This window comes from Tauraco erythrolophus, chromosome 2 (assembly GCF_009769465.1).
Source record: "Tauraco erythrolophus isolate bTauEry1 chromosome 2, bTauEry1.pri, whole genome shotgun sequence".
Taxonomy (NCBI): Eukaryota; Metazoa; Chordata; class Aves; order Musophagiformes; family Musophagidae; genus Tauraco; species Tauraco erythrolophus.
This window is the reverse complement of record NC_141466.1, coordinates 105,242,044-105,257,996: the sequence shown is the minus strand read 5'-3', so window position 1 is coordinate 105,257,996 and position 15,953 is coordinate 105,242,044. Positions and strand designations below refer to the sequence as shown.

At 43.3% G+C, this 15,953-nt stretch overlaps 1 protein-coding gene across 2 annotated transcripts; it reads right to left on the bottom strand.

Moving 5' to 3' along the window:
• Positions 1–272: 272 nt before the first annotated feature.
• KCNG3 (potassium voltage-gated channel modifier subfamily G member 3) lies at positions 273–10,467 on the bottom strand. 2 transcript variants are annotated; one of them, XM_086628932.1, is made up of 2 exons: positions 9,812–10,467; positions 273–918 (listed from the first exon to the last, which is right to left on the bottom strand). In XM_086628932.1, the coding sequence occupies exons 1-2, from the start codon at positions 10,465–10,467 to the stop codon at positions 273–275; spliced, it is 1,302 nt and encodes a 433-aa protein (XP_086485058.1). The 2 variants fall into 2 exon arrangements, with proteins under 2 accessions (XP_086485058.1, XP_086485066.1); XM_086628940.1 differs by having other exon boundaries at positions 9,845–10,467.
• Between the last annotated feature and the right edge of the window lie 5,486 nt (positions 10,468–15,953).

The following is a 15,953-nucleotide window of genomic DNA, read 5'->3' as shown; positions in this document are numbered from 1 at the left end:
GGCAAACTGAAGACCAGACTGGTCTGGTCGAGGACTTCTGAATCCTCTTTTGCTATTTTGTTCTCTCAAATTTGAAACATCATTCCCTCTCCCTGCAAGGTGCCCAAGGCAGATGGCCATCCTTCCTGTCTGAATGGTGACGGGCTTTCTCCAGGCTGGCGAGAATGTTGTTCCATAAGACCATCCAGTCAAGGAGGACATGCGAAGGGACCTTCCACCATTCTCTTCTAAGACAAAGCTTAGGAGGTAACTACAACAGAATGCAAGTTTGGTCAATTTAAGAATTCAGCAGAGAGGCTTCTACTGTACCTAGCGGATCGGAACTTGAGCTCATGGTAACATTGCACAAAGCTATGATAAATGAAAGTGATGGGCAAGGCTAATAAAACGATGCCACTAACGACACAAATTCCTCCAAGAATCCTTCCTGGTACAGTGATGGGACACATGTCACCATAGCCAACCGTGGTCATCGAGATGATCACCCACCAACAAGCAGCAGGGATGCTGGCATAATCCTTATTCTTTGTTCCCAAGTCCAGCCCATTTTCAAGAAGCTGGGAAAGTGCACTGAAAATTGCCATAGCAACACAGATAAAGACAAGTAGCATCACCATCTCTCTGTAACAACGCTTCAGAGTCAGACCAAGTGTTTGAAGGCCAATGAAATGACGAGCCAGTTTAATCACCCAAAAAATCCTCATCATTCTTAAGACCCTCAAGGTGACGCCAGCCCTCTGAAGCTGCGAATTTTCCCCTGTGAAAACTGTCATAAGAACAGAGATGTAGTAAGGAGTAATTGCCAGTAAATCAATGATGTTGAGAGGTCTTCTGACAAACTCACACTTGTTTTTGGAGACGATGAACCTCACAATGCACTCTGCAGTGAACCAGCCTATGCAGATAGCTTCAATTATCCTGTCAAAAGAAACAAAGTACAGTATTTATGTTCTGTGCAAAAGCTTTAGTGGTTATTTGGTTTGTTCACAGGTATTACCAAATTGACACTCAGACCTTCACAAACGACAAACAGAAAGCTACGCTATTCTTGTCCTATGCATGTAGCACCAGATTTCAGCAATTAACCTGAGGATCTAGTTGAGGAGTTTAAACTGATCATTGCCAAGAACTCACTGATCGTTTTCTTTGAATTATAGATTGCTACTCATCCTAATACGGGGCAAATATCCCTACAAAAGCTGGAACCCTACAGGAAATGGTATGCCACCGATGCCAGTGTGTATCATTATCTTTTTCTTTTTTTTTGTGGGTGAGTTTTGGGGGATTTTGTTCATTTGTTTGTTTGTTTTACATCTGTGAGGCCTGATCCACTTGAGAATGCCAAGGACTGTGGATCAGCGACCTGGCTGGTTATAGAACCAGACTGCTAAACTAAAATGGAAGTGAAGACGGAGAAGGCAAAAATCAGCTTTTGCATTGGATAATTCATGCAAATTGGTTCTTCAGGAACCAACCTAAACCAGTCTGTCTGATTTGCATCCCAAACAGGGGTTTACCTAGAATTATATTCAGAACTTTATAGGTATTGCCACTGAATACAGAGAGTATTTTATTTTTTATCATTGGGTATATGAAGTAATAAGCTTGTGTCCTCCCGTTTACCACTGTGCTCTGCATTACTGAATTTTTTGTTTTGTTTTAAATGTAAATCCACCTAAACTGGGATGCAGCAAAAACGTCAAGGCAACCAAAGCAATAGACAAGATCATCTTCTTGCCAAATACAAATAATGTCCTTGAGAAAAGAAATTCTGGACAGTGATTTCAGCATGTTCTTAAATATTTTCAAGTCTCAGTGCAGTGAATGAGACTTGAGAACATCTCAACTTGAAACCAGTGGAAGGTGGAAATAGAAGATAAAAACGTTGCTCTAAGGTTATTCAGTAACTGTTGTGCATGTAGTCCCAAATCTCCCATCTGAAAAGAATCCTTTTCTTAAGAATTCGGACTGTGCTCACTTGTTTAATACAAGAGGGAATGGGAGCTAATCTTTCCCTCTTTCCTTTGTTTGCTTCTCTTTTTTTCAACAACAGTTTGAGCCAAGAAAACACCAATCACCAGTGCCACCTCATACCAACAGGTCTGAAACCAAACTGACGTGAGATTGGAGATTTGAAACACTACATCCAGCCAGAGATTTTTTTGCTACTGCAGTGATCCTAACAAGATAGTGCCCGTAGAAACAGTAATGATTTGTAAGTAATAATCTGACTGTCATTTCAAACCAAAATTTTGCTTCCCTAACACATCTGCATGATTTTTTACCAGTTCTGAAATCTATTGTTCTTATTAAGACAATGGCCTGTTAGAAAGACAATATTCTTCTGTAACTGCTGTAATTATACTAATACATATTCATAAAAGTTTCATATGCTGGTTTTATTTATATTTTATTCATTCATTCACTTCAGTTTTACACTAAAAAATGGAGGAAACAGTAACGGTCAGTTGATGTAAAGTCATAAGGTACACTGTAATACCAGCCACAGCAAATTTAAATGAACATAAATTCTGTAAGCGAGTAGCCTTTCTTCATAAAGGGCTTATAAAACACTTGTTCATTTTAGCACCTTTTAATGGAAAGACTTGTGAATTTCAAAAATGGCTTGCTCTTAAGAATTACATGTTCTTTTAAAAATTGAGCTTTTGAAAATACTACTGCTTCTTTTAATAATGACAGTGAGTGATAACTACCTCAGATGCAGATTTAATTTCTTTCAAAAAATATTCAGATCATAACGTCTTTTAAACAAAAGTCATGTACAGAATATACGAAAGTTATTGTATGACTGTGGATTATTGTTCCTTTATGTTGAAAAAAATAAAGAAAAAAAAAAAGTGAATGGGTAAGTTATCTTAAATCCCTTTTTACACGTGATGAGGAACTACCTAAGACTTTCTGTAGTAGAATCAGTCAAACAGCAAGATCATGGTAATGGGCACACCAATAAAGTCTGAATGTACTTAAGAAGTTGGCTAGATGAGATCTCCTGTAACGATTAAAAGAAAAATTGTATCTGGATAGAAACTTCCAGCCAGGAATATTCAACACTTCTAACAGACTCTATTTCAGTACATTTTATGAGATTTCTCTGGTAGTGCTACTCGTATCTTATGACATGAAGCATTTAAATGAAAAAGCAATTTGTAATTATACAATTTAAGGCTTTTTCACTCGGTATTTCCTCCTGATGCCCTGATAATGTTGGAAATTGATTCCTCCACTTTGTCACAAATTAGGCAGGTTATCTCTGAGTCGAGTTTTAAGGAAGTTTTGTCCTGATCGTTGTGATTCAGAAGTCTTCCTTATGAATCAACATTGATTCAGTGATCTGGTATAACTTTGGGGAACAGTTGTGCAAGTAAGAATCCATCAAATGTGATCAATGCATTGGTTTGCTCTGGCAGTTCCTAGCACAAGAGATGCTGTAAATCAGTTATACTTCAGTAGGAAGGCCTGAAGAAGCTTTTGATTGTAGAGCAGACTTGAAGAGAGCTAAGGAACATTGCTGATGCATAAATGACAAAGCAAGATCAAGGCAGCAGGAGATGCATTACTGCCACTCTGTTACATATTGCACTTCCAGTTCTCCATTCCACATCTATCCTTCATTCACATCAATTATATGCATCCTGGCTAAGGAGAAGATAATGAAGAAGGGTGTCCCTTATTTTTTTCTTTCCTTTCTTTAATTCTTAGCCACCAGTGAAACATTTTTAATTTTTTCTCTCTTGTCACTCCTTTTTGCCTTTGTAGATGGATTTTGGCAGTGCTGGTGAATCACATAAAAGCAAGTGCTTTGGTGAGAAGAACTAGAAACCTCTGGCCTGTTGAGAAATCTGTAGTGCTACATGCTACGTTTCCACTTTTGGATCAAGTCTCCCTCTCTCTCTCTCTCCTTGTCATGACTTATCTTTATGTCTAACCTTGTTAATGGATAAATAACATCTAATAAGGAAAGCAAATTTAATAGTTAGTCCTCAAAAGAACTAAACTATCAAGTGAAAGCCAAATAAAATGTATGCACGCAGCAGAATAAAGTTACTGTATCGTCTGTAATCAAACCTTCAAGTATTTGGTGCATATTCACAGGACAGACTGCCTTTTATTGCCCATTCCTGTGATAATGCTGTATTAAAATCTATAACTAGATAATTAAATCATGAGCTTTATTTGGTAAAATGAGGTACCTATTTTATAAACTTCCATCACAGTTTTTGGTTTGTTTGTTTGTTTTCCCCCATCAATTCAGTTTTAAAATAGCTGGTATTCAAAAAGGAGAGGGGAAATTAAAAACAAACTCATGAAGTGTTTCCTTGAAGATTCCCCTGAAAATTTATAAATAATCAGAGAAAAGACTAAGTCCTAATTTTTATTCAGTTACAGGTGATTTCTGCTCAAACTTACTGTTCGTTGTCCCAGACCTAAGCACATGAAGCATTTTTCTCCTAAAATTTTAAGCCTCTTGATACTTAAGTCTTTCAAGATTGCTCTAATGAGTCTTTTGTCCATAAATGGAAAATTGAGCCTTGTTTCTGCTGTAATTCCATCACTCTTCAATTTTCTGTTCTATCTGATAACGTCCTTTCAGAATAAGCTATTTTTTGTACAATGGGTTAAACCACTTCAGAAATTATTTTTCAATCACTAACAAGACTAGTTCGTTATTACTAAAAAAAATCATATTGTTAATGTCTTAGAATATTTCAACTTAGCATTATTCTTTGCCCCAGCATGCTGATTTTTATACTTTCAATATCCCCTGGTGAGTTGGCTGAAATCTAGCCAAAATATTTGTTAGTGGCACTATTATCTATTAAGCTTGTAAATAAAACATACACATCAACGGGACACATGAGGAAAACAGATGATATGACTAAAGACAGTATATGACAGGATTAAAGATTAAAGTCTGTGAGCACTGATTTGTTAAATTGTTGCTAAAGCCTATTTCCATGTAAAGCGCATTAAACCTGAAAAACGTCCAAGCAGTAGCCAGAAAGATCGAATTCCTGCTCAGGAAGACAACTAGTCATTTCAGCAAATGTCTTTTCTTTTTAATCCTTCTCAAATCAACAGGGCTTCTGTCTTACTACAAACTGAAGAGTAAGGGCCACAGAACAGTCAGTTTCCCTGCATTAAAAACCTCTCTGGCTTTTTTTCTGTTCTGCCCCTGCTTTGGTAGCAATAATATGTCTTGAAGCATTACACTCTGGTGCCCTACGTGGGAGGCTGTGATGATCCAGCACTCCCCAGGGAAGAGGGAAATGCCTTTCACAGCTCTCAGGGGATACCTGGATATGAACATCTCGAGCTTTGGGGTCCTCAGCACCTTTTCCATATACTTCAAACACAAGCGGCACCTAGCGCTGCTGAGTTCGTTAAGGTTCTCCTGTGGCCAGGCAGTGATACGCATCTGTTCTTTGCGTTATCTCTGTTTTTCAAAAAGCTCATAGATTCATTAGAAGAATCCGTGTTTTTAACTTAGGTCTGTAGTTCCATTCTTTACCTTCAGCCTACTGTTTTAACTTAGCAAAATTGTGGTCAGGTTAGATCTTACCCAGGAAAGAAGTTCTTATTTTTTCTGAAAAAATGTTGGATGTAAACATTCAGATGTTCTGATATTCTAACACCATAAAGAAAAAATGATTTTTCTGTGTCTAAAATTCAAATGCAACTTTTTAAGCTGATGTTTTGCAGAGATGAAAACAAGCCCACTGGCATCTGTTGAGAGATGCTGTTTGGAGAAGTTACGGTGTTTGTTTGCTTTTGCTTAAGGACACAGCAATCATATAGGCTTGATATCTGAGTGATTCTTTTAATTCAAATTTAATCGTGATTAATAAGTGGAAAAGAGGCAGCAGTCTCTCCCTTGTGCTAACAAGCTACTCGTATTTAGCATTAGAAAAATAGTTTAAAGGCAGGTAGATAGAACTGTGCTGGCATTAAGTCAAGGAAGAACTGTGCTGGCATTAAGTCAAGGAGCTTCAAATGACTTCCTATCACGGGCTTGAGAAGCTCTCCCCAAAAGATGATGCTTACAATCAGTTTACGGACAGGTCCCTGGTCAGAGACTCACAGCGTGCATCTGTTGGCACAGTTCAGAGGAGAGCAAAGATGATTTGAAATTGCCAGAAGCAACAGAAGGAGAGACAGGTGTCCCTGCTGTCTGCTCCTAAACTGTGCAAATCTGATGCAAATCTTTAGCTCTGATAAGTGAAACGTGCCAAGGCACGGAAGAGAGCAAAAATCTTAAGAGTGCAAGAAATTTAATAACTCGTCCCTCATCCTGAGAACGGACCTGGGGAAGGCAATCCCTCTGCAAATCACAGAATTATACTGTCAGTGCCTGTAAGATCCATGAAATTCAGAGGTCAGGTTCCCCATCCCTCTCTCCTTAAAAGGCTTACTCGTGGATTTCTCTGTTGCCCTCTAAAGGGTGTTACTTGAAAGGGTCAGAAATAGCTGTAGGCTGTTCACCCTTTAAAAAGTTGTAACAACGTAATGTTTCTGAGAAAAGTTTGGTGAACTCAATTCCTCTTCTGGTGAAGAGGTGTTCATACAAGAAAAATAAACACATCTGGTATTAGCTGGCAGCCACAGTAACCCACACTGCAAACCTCATTAAAGAGGCTGATTTTGTAAATTACGGAGTTAGTGACCCCCTTACTTCTAGAGATGATGCCCAGGTAAGCTGGATGCACACTGCTAGAGCTGTTTCCGCTACAGCTGCCCAAAGCGGTTCTGGGGATGGTCACCACAGTTCAGCCACAGAAATTATCCACGTGGCGCCTTTCTGAACTGTAACATAGCATCGAGGGAAGGACAGCGGGTTTTATTAGTACACATGTGAGAGACTAAAAATATCAAAGTTGCTGAATTTCATGAGGTAGTTCTCACCTCTTCTAAGCAGTGGCTTGTGCTGATCTGAATAGTTGGTTTCATCCAAAATCTACAGCCTTAGTACTTCTAGATAAGCCCATTCAATTTTCATTCCTAGAACTTTTCAAAATATGTTTTTAGAATAATGCAAAGTCCTCATACTAGTAATTGCAGTGCCATGTGAGTCAAAACTCACCTGCATACAGCATTAATGTCACAATTTCCCTTGACAAAAAAAGAAAATAAATTATTGTATTATCACATCACATAGAATTTCTTTATTTCAATGAGGAACCTTGGCTAATAAACAAAAGACAGAATTTGGCTTCAAACTTTTAAATATATCAGAAACCAGTGGCCAGATTTTTAAAAGCCTTCTCACCTAAGATGGACAGTATCGCCAGAGTACGCAATCCAGACACTGCTGTGTGATTTCTGTGTCGGGCTTTCAAATAAGCCACTTAGCTACTTTGGTTTTGAAAACCTAACTCATTTTAAATGAAATAACTGCAAACAAAAGACAAGAAAATATAAACAACTAAAGGGAACTAAAGTCAGATGACAACTGGGCATGTCAGGTCAAATCCTATGGCATGTGTACGTAGTTGTAACTAAACTGGATCACTTGCTTAAAAGCAACTGTAGCTCACACCTTTTTTTCCAGATGTAACAGGCTTTTTAGTCATGATGCAGCATATGCAAGAAGGAAAGGAGTGGCTCCCATAAGAGAACAAGGTGACCAGCTGTGGACAGAAAGCAACACATTTGTATCTGTTTTCCATGTGCTCACCATTAAATCACTATCAGTTCCTGTGCAGTGAGAGCACATGAGTTAAGTCACACGTGGAATGAACCAGCCTGTATTGGTGTTTATATGCGACAGACTTTCACAGGATGGTTAGAAACTGTTCAGCCGCAACTTTTACGGTTATATCTCTCTCTTGTTGCAATTCCATGGAGTACTGCAACCGGTACTGAAGAAACTCACCCTGCCATTGATAGTGGTCCTTCTGGTTTTAAAAGCAGCCTTCGCTGCCCTGGGAAGTTCTTGGCTGCACTGTACCTTACCGGTAGTTAGGATCTTATCCTTCAAACACTTGGGTTACAAAATGCAATCATTCAAAAGAGTAAAATTATGTGTGTATATAATACACGCATGTTCTTGAAGACAAAGGCACTATGAAGGAAAAATTACACGTCATATGCCTTGTTCCTCTGCAAGCTGAACTCTTTCAGTAGCAGAAAAATTGTTATTGACTCCCACACCATGAAGATGTGAACAAAGATATGATCGATGTTGTTAATGCTATGGTAGTGTTGCATCTATCTTCCCCTGTCTATTGGGGGTATCTAAGCAATTTGTTGCCTTACAAATACATCACCCAGAGCATCCACTCTTTGAAATAGTCTTGCAAAGCTTAAGTAAGGCTTTTTAACTGGAAGAACCTGTAAGAGCAACTTTTGACGTATCTGATTCTAAGCAGGAATCAACAGCTTCTCAGTCTGTATCTGCTTTCTTTTTGTTCATACAATTAATTCTTTGGCTCAGCTACAATCAGAAATACAGGTGCAGTTTTCCATTAAGCTAATGGAAACTCTGAAAATACTTTCCAAGGAATTAATTTGGCTACTAAGATATAATATATCACATTCCAATTAAGTCTATGGTAAAAGATGATGATTTCATAATGACAAGGCTGCGATTTCACTGTAGGGCCCTTTTAGCAGAGCAGAAGCTGAAAAGTTTTTGTTGATTATCCTGTCTGTTTTAAAAGAAGGGAGAAGCTAGCAAATAGAAGAAGGGTTCACTTCTTTATGTATCAGTCTTATTTACAGGAGAAATCCTACCAGAGTGGTCTTGATTCTGTTCTCCAGGGAACAGAAGGGAGAGAGAGAGCAACGATACTGAAGTCAGCAGAGTTGCATCGATGTAACCTTAAACTGAGGTCATAAAGAAGATGAAAAAGGGTTTTTTCTTACTAGCAAGGTTCGGGATTGAGCCTTATACGCCATGCCCTGGTTTCTGCAACTGTTTTGCATTGTTTACTGTGCTTACACACGTTTTCTCTAAAAGAAATGTAAACATCTGTTACATTCATACATTGGGGCGCTTATACGATGTGTTTGCAAGAGCTTAATGTGCAGCCTGATCATCTCCTGTGTTCCCCACATAGAGAATCTGAGATGGAAAGAGGAACGGGGGGTAAGGCTGTTCCCAAATACAAGATTTTACACGAGCAGAACCGTAAAGGGCACTGGATCTGCTCCAGCAGAAGGACCTGTATGAATACACGCACAGTACATTGAGGATTGTGCTTTTCTCAAAGGAAAACAGAAGGGAATCGCATTCTTTTCTTTCAGGGTTTTAATTCCCTTTTTTTTCCCCAATAGTAAGGCCTAATATGATTTTACGAATATTTGAACTTCTCTGTTTGAGTAAGGAGTCCCGTGCTTCCTAAAAGGGGGGAAATAAGAGCTCCGAGATCCCGCACAGACGGAGGCACCCTTACAGGGGCGAGGAGCTGTATTCCGATGGCACCTGCTCCGCTGTCAGCCTGCCCGGGACCCGCGCCCGGCTGCCGGCCCCAGGCTGCCGGTAGCACGGCTGCTCCCCGCGGCCCCCGGGGCGGCAGCCCCGTCCGCCGCAGGGCTCCGCTCCCACTCCCGTCCCCCGCACTCGGGGCCGCCGGGCGCTCGGCAGAGCCCGGCGGGAGCCCGAGCGCCCGCTCCGCCGAGACACCCCCACATCCCCCCATCCCCGGCTCCCCAGTTCAGGACCGGGGTTTTAAGGCGCGCAGGCGATCTCTGCCGGTGGCGGCTACAGCTATGGACCGTCAGGACGAGAGGCAGGACACACTGGACGGGACACACGGGGACGGGACAGCGGGAAAATAAAGGATCCTCCTACCCTGAGGGCTCCCTCACTGACTCTGCTGTGTACCTGCTCTGCTCCTCCACGCTGCGGTTCTCCGGCGCCCGCCACTCGGGCAGGGTGCTGGCGCACAGCACCACCATGGACACGATGACGAAGAGGATGGAGACGGTGGCCAGGACCTGGGCAGCCACGGAAGACGTGGGCTCCTCGAAAGTCCTCCTCATCCTCTCCAGCCACTTCCCGCCCTCAGCTCCCGGCGGCCGCCGGCCCTTGCCCTCGGGGCCGCCGAGCGGCTCTCCCGGCGGCTCCTCCGCCGCGTAGTAGGTGCACGTCTCGGACATACGGTCGTCGAGGCGGCGCTGGCAGCAGTAGTCGAGGTGGGAGCCCTCCAGCCCCCAGTAGATCATCTCGTTGTAGAAGGAGAGCTCGCACATGTGCGGCACGAAGCGCAGGTGGCCGTGCCGCACGTACAGCATGATGAAGCCGAAGGCCTCCGAGTGCCGGTCGAAGAAGTACTCGTTCCGCTCGCGGTCGTAGTCGTCGCACACCTCCAGCACGTCCTGCTCCGAGAGGCAGCCGTGCAGGCGGCTCACCCGCCGCAGCGGGAAATCCTTCAGCACCTCCCGGGAGAAGGAGTACCGGGTGCCCCCGACGTTCAATACCACCGAGGGGCCGCGGCCAAAGTTCATGGCTTGGGCGGGACGGAGGAGGGGAAAGGCGGGCAGGGCAGGGCAGGGCGGCGAGCAGCACGGGCGGCGGAGGCTGCCTCGGCTCCGGCTCTGCTCGCACCGCTGGCGGCTCCCGCTTGGCGACGGGGCGGGCGGGGAAGGAGGGAAGGCGGGAGAGGCGCCGCCGCGGGCGCCCCAGCGGCCGCGCAAGAGACGGGGCGCGGCGGAGGCTGCGCGCCCCCCCGGCCGTGCCGCTCGCAGGTGCGGCCGCGGCCTCAGCACCGGCGGGCGGGCGGCTCCGCGGGGCCCCGCCGGGACGGGGGCGCGGCCGCGGGCATGGCCGGGCCGGGGAGCTCCGCGCCCGGCGCCGCTCCGCTCCGCCGGTGCCGGCTGGCAGGCGAGCGAGAGGCGGCGCGGCGGCGGGGTGGGGACACGCCTCCTCCCCCCGCCCGCGCACATGGCGGAGCGCAGCGCTGGGGGCTGCCCCTGGGCTCCCAGCACCCCCGCCCCGCGCCCGGCCCCCTCCTTTCGGGGACCCCTCCGGGCAGAGGGCTTCGGCCGCAGCGCGGGGGAGCCCGTCTTCGCCGCCTCGCGAAGCGGCACTCGCGCGAAGTTGTCCAGCGAACCCCAGTAACGCTTTGGGGGAGTTTTTTCCCCCCAGAAAAGCTGAAAGTGAAGCGTTTGAGCACGACACCGCTCGCTCCTGGTTCGAGGCTCCCAGCGCCTGTCGCTACCGTCTCGTTTGTTTGCCGCGGCCCTTCCTGCTGGGGCGGCGGGCAGGGGGCAGCTCCCGGCCCCCGGCCCGGCTGGGCGGCGTGGGGCAGCGGCAGGCCGCGGCGGACGGGCTTTCCTGCAAAACGCGGGTTTCTTTTCATTGCCCTCTCCGCCGTGCACATCTGGATATGGAGACACTTCTCTTTTTCCTCCTCACACAGTGTACGGACACCAGGAAGAGCCAGGTGCCTTAGTTAAAGCCTTCTTCCCTGCTTCTACGTCTCATGTCTGTCCTCCTGCAGCTTCCTACGTGCATGTGTCCTACACCTATCTACAACGTTAAAGCACCCTTCAGCTGGTACGACCCTGTCTGCTCTCTAAATCTTGGAGTACATTTGGTTGCCTTATTTACAGAGAGTTTTCCATTTCCACTACTGCTTTTTTTTCCTTTTTTTTTTTCCCCCCCGAACATGACGATTCTCCAGGCTGAGGTATTTTCTAGGCTTATTAACAACTGGAGCATCACGGGGTAAAATCACCCAAGATACAGCTTTCCCTTTCAGTGAGGTGCTTCTAGTTGCGAATGTGTCTCCAGCTGTAAGGAGAAAGGGCAGGTGAGTATATTCTGTCAAAAACAGTGCCAAAGATTTGTCACTCAAGCGCTGCATCTGTGCAAGGATAGCCAGGTTAAACCAGTGTTTTACCATCCTCGTTCTTTGGCGCTCTAAGTATATGTACTTCTCTTGATGGGTTGGGTTTGGGGTTTTTTGTTGTTCTTGTTGCTGCCATGTTACTTTCTCAGCTGAGATTTGTAAGGCACGTTTAGGTGTATCAAAACAAATGGAGAGTCATCTAATTGTGTAGTAAAAATTGTTGTTTTAAAGGAGAATGCCGTTAAGCGCCACTGTTTTTAACCCTATTCGTTGTCTCCTGAAAGATAAACTCGAGAAAGATTCGAGTAAGGTCCGAATTACCACGAAGAGAATCCTGCAAGCAGAGCAGGACGGTTGTTCTATAGAGTACCCACTAGAGGTCACGGTTACGCATTTTTCTCTGTTCATTTTCTGAGAAGAGAAGAAACCCACCCAACTCCGATTACAAAATGTGGTAAAGTATCCACGCCAGCGTGTTGTTCCACAGTAAGGTCATTTTTGATCTCTCTTAAGTCATGCTGGTGTCTGTTTTCCCACAGCTGGAAAGGTTTTTGCTTCCAGCAGCTGCTGTATCTTGGCTGCCCGTTAATTTTATGAGCAACAAACACTATTTTAAACCTGTTCACCTTTTTTTGATGTGTATGCTTCCATATTTCATTCTTTCAGGAACAATTACTAGAATATCTGTTAAAACAAATGAAATAGCAAAGCCTGACTAGAACTCTGACAGTGATAATGAGTTATCCAGGTGCTTCTGGCTTTGCAATTTCTCATGCTTCCTGCTCCATGCGTTTTAACCCCCTTCATTCCTCATAGGCAGCTTGCAGAGGAAGACGTGCTTTTACTAACTGTATGGAAATATCAGCTGGAGCATGTGTTCCAGAAATCATTTCAAGATGAACAAAGGTTTATGTGCTGAGAGGCTGTATGGCAGAGCAGGTAAAGTGCTGAGCTGATGGTAGTCAGACTTGATCTTTAAAGTGCATCACTTGATGAAGCATTGTAGATTGATTTGATGCCTATTTCTATTTCTGGTTTTCAGTCTGTTACGTATAGAATACAACTATTTCCTTCTTCAGAATAACGTTGTCAAACATTCATTGTAAGTAAAGCTAACCTGACAACAGCAATATTATCTTTTTTTTTTTTTTCTGTAGTTCGACATTTTCAAGTTTAGTTATTTTAGTTATAATTACTGACTTTCAGTTGGGGAGATTTGTTCTAGTGAGCTGGTGTCAAGAAATGTAAACACCACCTTCTTGCACCAGGAGCAGCGATTTACTGGGAACAAACCCTCAGATTTTAGACAGGATTTGTCATCTTCCAGTAAATGTTCTGGTTTTTGGCATTTTGAGATTGGTCACTCCATTGTAGTTGTGAAGTACCTGGTTTATAGTATGTTTGTGGTAATTTAGATTGTTTCATGGAAATTACTCAGAATTTACAAGTGTCAGTTCAGTGATTGTTGTGGTATATCTGTCTTATTTTCTAGGAAACTTCAGTGAGTGTAACCTTCTTTTGTTGGTGTTGAATTTTGTGACTGAATAAACGTTTGAAAAACAGGATGGAGAGCCTGAAAGAGACAGAACACTTAAGCTTCTCTGTGACTGTAAGCAAACACTTAGTAATATATTAAGAAAAAGATCTTTTAAAGGGCTATTGTGGAAAAAAAGTGTGTTTAAAGTTCTAGCTTTCTTGATTTGAAAGATGGTACCTAATTAGTAAAAAACAATAAGCCAATAAATCCATCTAAATAGGTCAACATAGAAACTATAAAGAATATTTATGCTATATGTTACATGGTAAAGTATGAGGCATAAAGATAATCTTTAGAAGGACGGAGCTGGCTAACAATCTAAAATATAATAAAGTCCTCTTTCAAGTAGTTGAGTTCAGGTGGTTGGAGGGTGGTGTTGATTTTGGGTTGGTTTTGGGTTTTTATCATCTGGAGATACACACTGAGGTGTTGAATCAAAGCAATTACTCTTTTTCTGGTGTTACAGTTGTTATAATTTGCTGCCCAGGAGGAACTTCACAACTAATAGTCATTATGTAAAAATAGCTTGCTTTGTGTCAATGTTTATTCTTGTGGCTTGCACTGTGCTATTGCATCCTGGGGGTATTTAATGAACGTGAAACATTTTCTACAGTTTCCAAATCTTTCTGGCCTCGCGCTGAGACCGTTGTTCTGTGTTTTGAGTGCAGCACTCTATGTTTGCTTTTAGAAAAGAGATTATTTACTTGCATTTTGTATGTGGACAAACAGTTGCGTTTTGATGGCAGGCATTTTTCATAACATGGGATGAGATTCTGTTCCTACTGAGGTAGCTACTGAGTGCTGTTGGCTTCAGTGCAGGCAAAGCTGGCTTTTGGTGGGGTGTCTTCTGTCAGGAATCTGTTATTTTTATGACCATAACATATAGGAACTCTAGCTGTGGAGCAGGTTGTCATGATGATAGACTTGTGCACGCAGAACAAAAAGATTTTCCTGCCTGGAGTGTATACAGTCTGTAACACATAAAATTGTGGGGAGAAAAGAACTCAATGCTTTTTGGTATTAAACATACTGTGTTTGGCCATACCTGTCTTAATTACTTGAAGAGGCAATACAAAAAGACTAGAACAAATGCTTCAAAAGGTTCTGCATGAACCGATGGACTATGGTTTGCACTTATCTTTAGTTTAGGTCTTGGGGAAAAATGGTTTCCCATAGATGTTTTTCCTTGAATCAAACTTCTCTGCAGCAAAGCCCCTCTACTTCAATGTGATTTGTGGGCTATAGAGAAAACCTTTCAGGAGATGAGCCTACTACCACATATAATTACCAAACAAACAGTCTAATGACAGATGCAGTTTGGATTGTCAGTGGCACCTGACATAAGAGTACAAGTTCCCTTGTCACTGAAGCACTTATGAAAATCTGAATAATTTTGAATATGAATGTTTCTAAAAGTGGATGAATGACATTTAGTAGGGAGCTGGGTATTCACATATATATACATGCGCACAGAATACAATCTGTAGTTGACATTTATAATTAGACTAACTTCTTTCATGAAACATGCTAACAATTTGGGAAATCTGGCTGTGAACAGTTAAGATTTGATCCTGGAGACTCGATGTATTTGTAGGTCAGACCATGAGCTTTTTTTAATGTGAGAGACAACTGCCTTCTCTGTTGTCCTTCACCTCTGTGTTGAGAAAATGCAAACAAAACTTTTTGTACCTGATGCTGGGCTAATTATTAAAGGCTATTAAATTTCAATGGACATTGAATCAAATTAAGCCTTCTTGGACAGAGACGGATACTAGTTGGGGTAAACCTGTTTTTTACATCTGAACTCCAGGCTGGCAGACACAAAGCACAGAGAGAAGGACATTGCTTGCCCGAGGAAGGTGATTAGAAGGACACTTGCTAATGGGGAATTCAAAGGCACCACCGTATTCTCACAGGAGAGAAGAACACAGGAATGTGTTTTCACACCAGTGAGATTATTTTCTAAATGCCTACCAAGGGGAAGGGATACTGTCTGCAGAGAAGACGGAGAAATACTGGCATTTGGAGAAACTGCGTGTGGGTGAATCCAAAGTATGCTCTCAGAAGAGGAAGAAAACCAGACCAGATAAATGCATATAAACATTATTTTGTCATGATTTTTTTTTTTTCATTAGCTAACATCAAGAGTTACTGTTGTGCTTTTGTGTAGATTTTTTGTGGATTTTTTTTTTTCCCTCTTGCACCCATCCTCAGGAAAGTCTACGAGCTCAGTTCACTTGCCTAAACACACTTGAGTTAGTGCCACACACTTGAGTAGCCTCTGTCTTCCCTACTCTCTACCTGCTCCTCCATTAGTGCATGAGCCTTCTGTGTCCTCCCCATCAGCACCTGTGGATGTCCTGGATGCCATGCAGGGGACACTTCATGCCTGTGTTTGGGTAACTGAATGGAGTCATAGGCATCTGTTATGCCTCATTGAAGAACAGGACTGGAAACTTAGGAGTTGTGTTGGTTGGGACTTGGGGCAGATGCCCTTTATGAGTCACCCATGATCTTTGGGAAGGGAATTTAGGCAATTGGGACTCTGAAATCCCGCTGCTGGGAACTTATGCAGAGCCAGTGAAGCCAGCACACATAGCCCT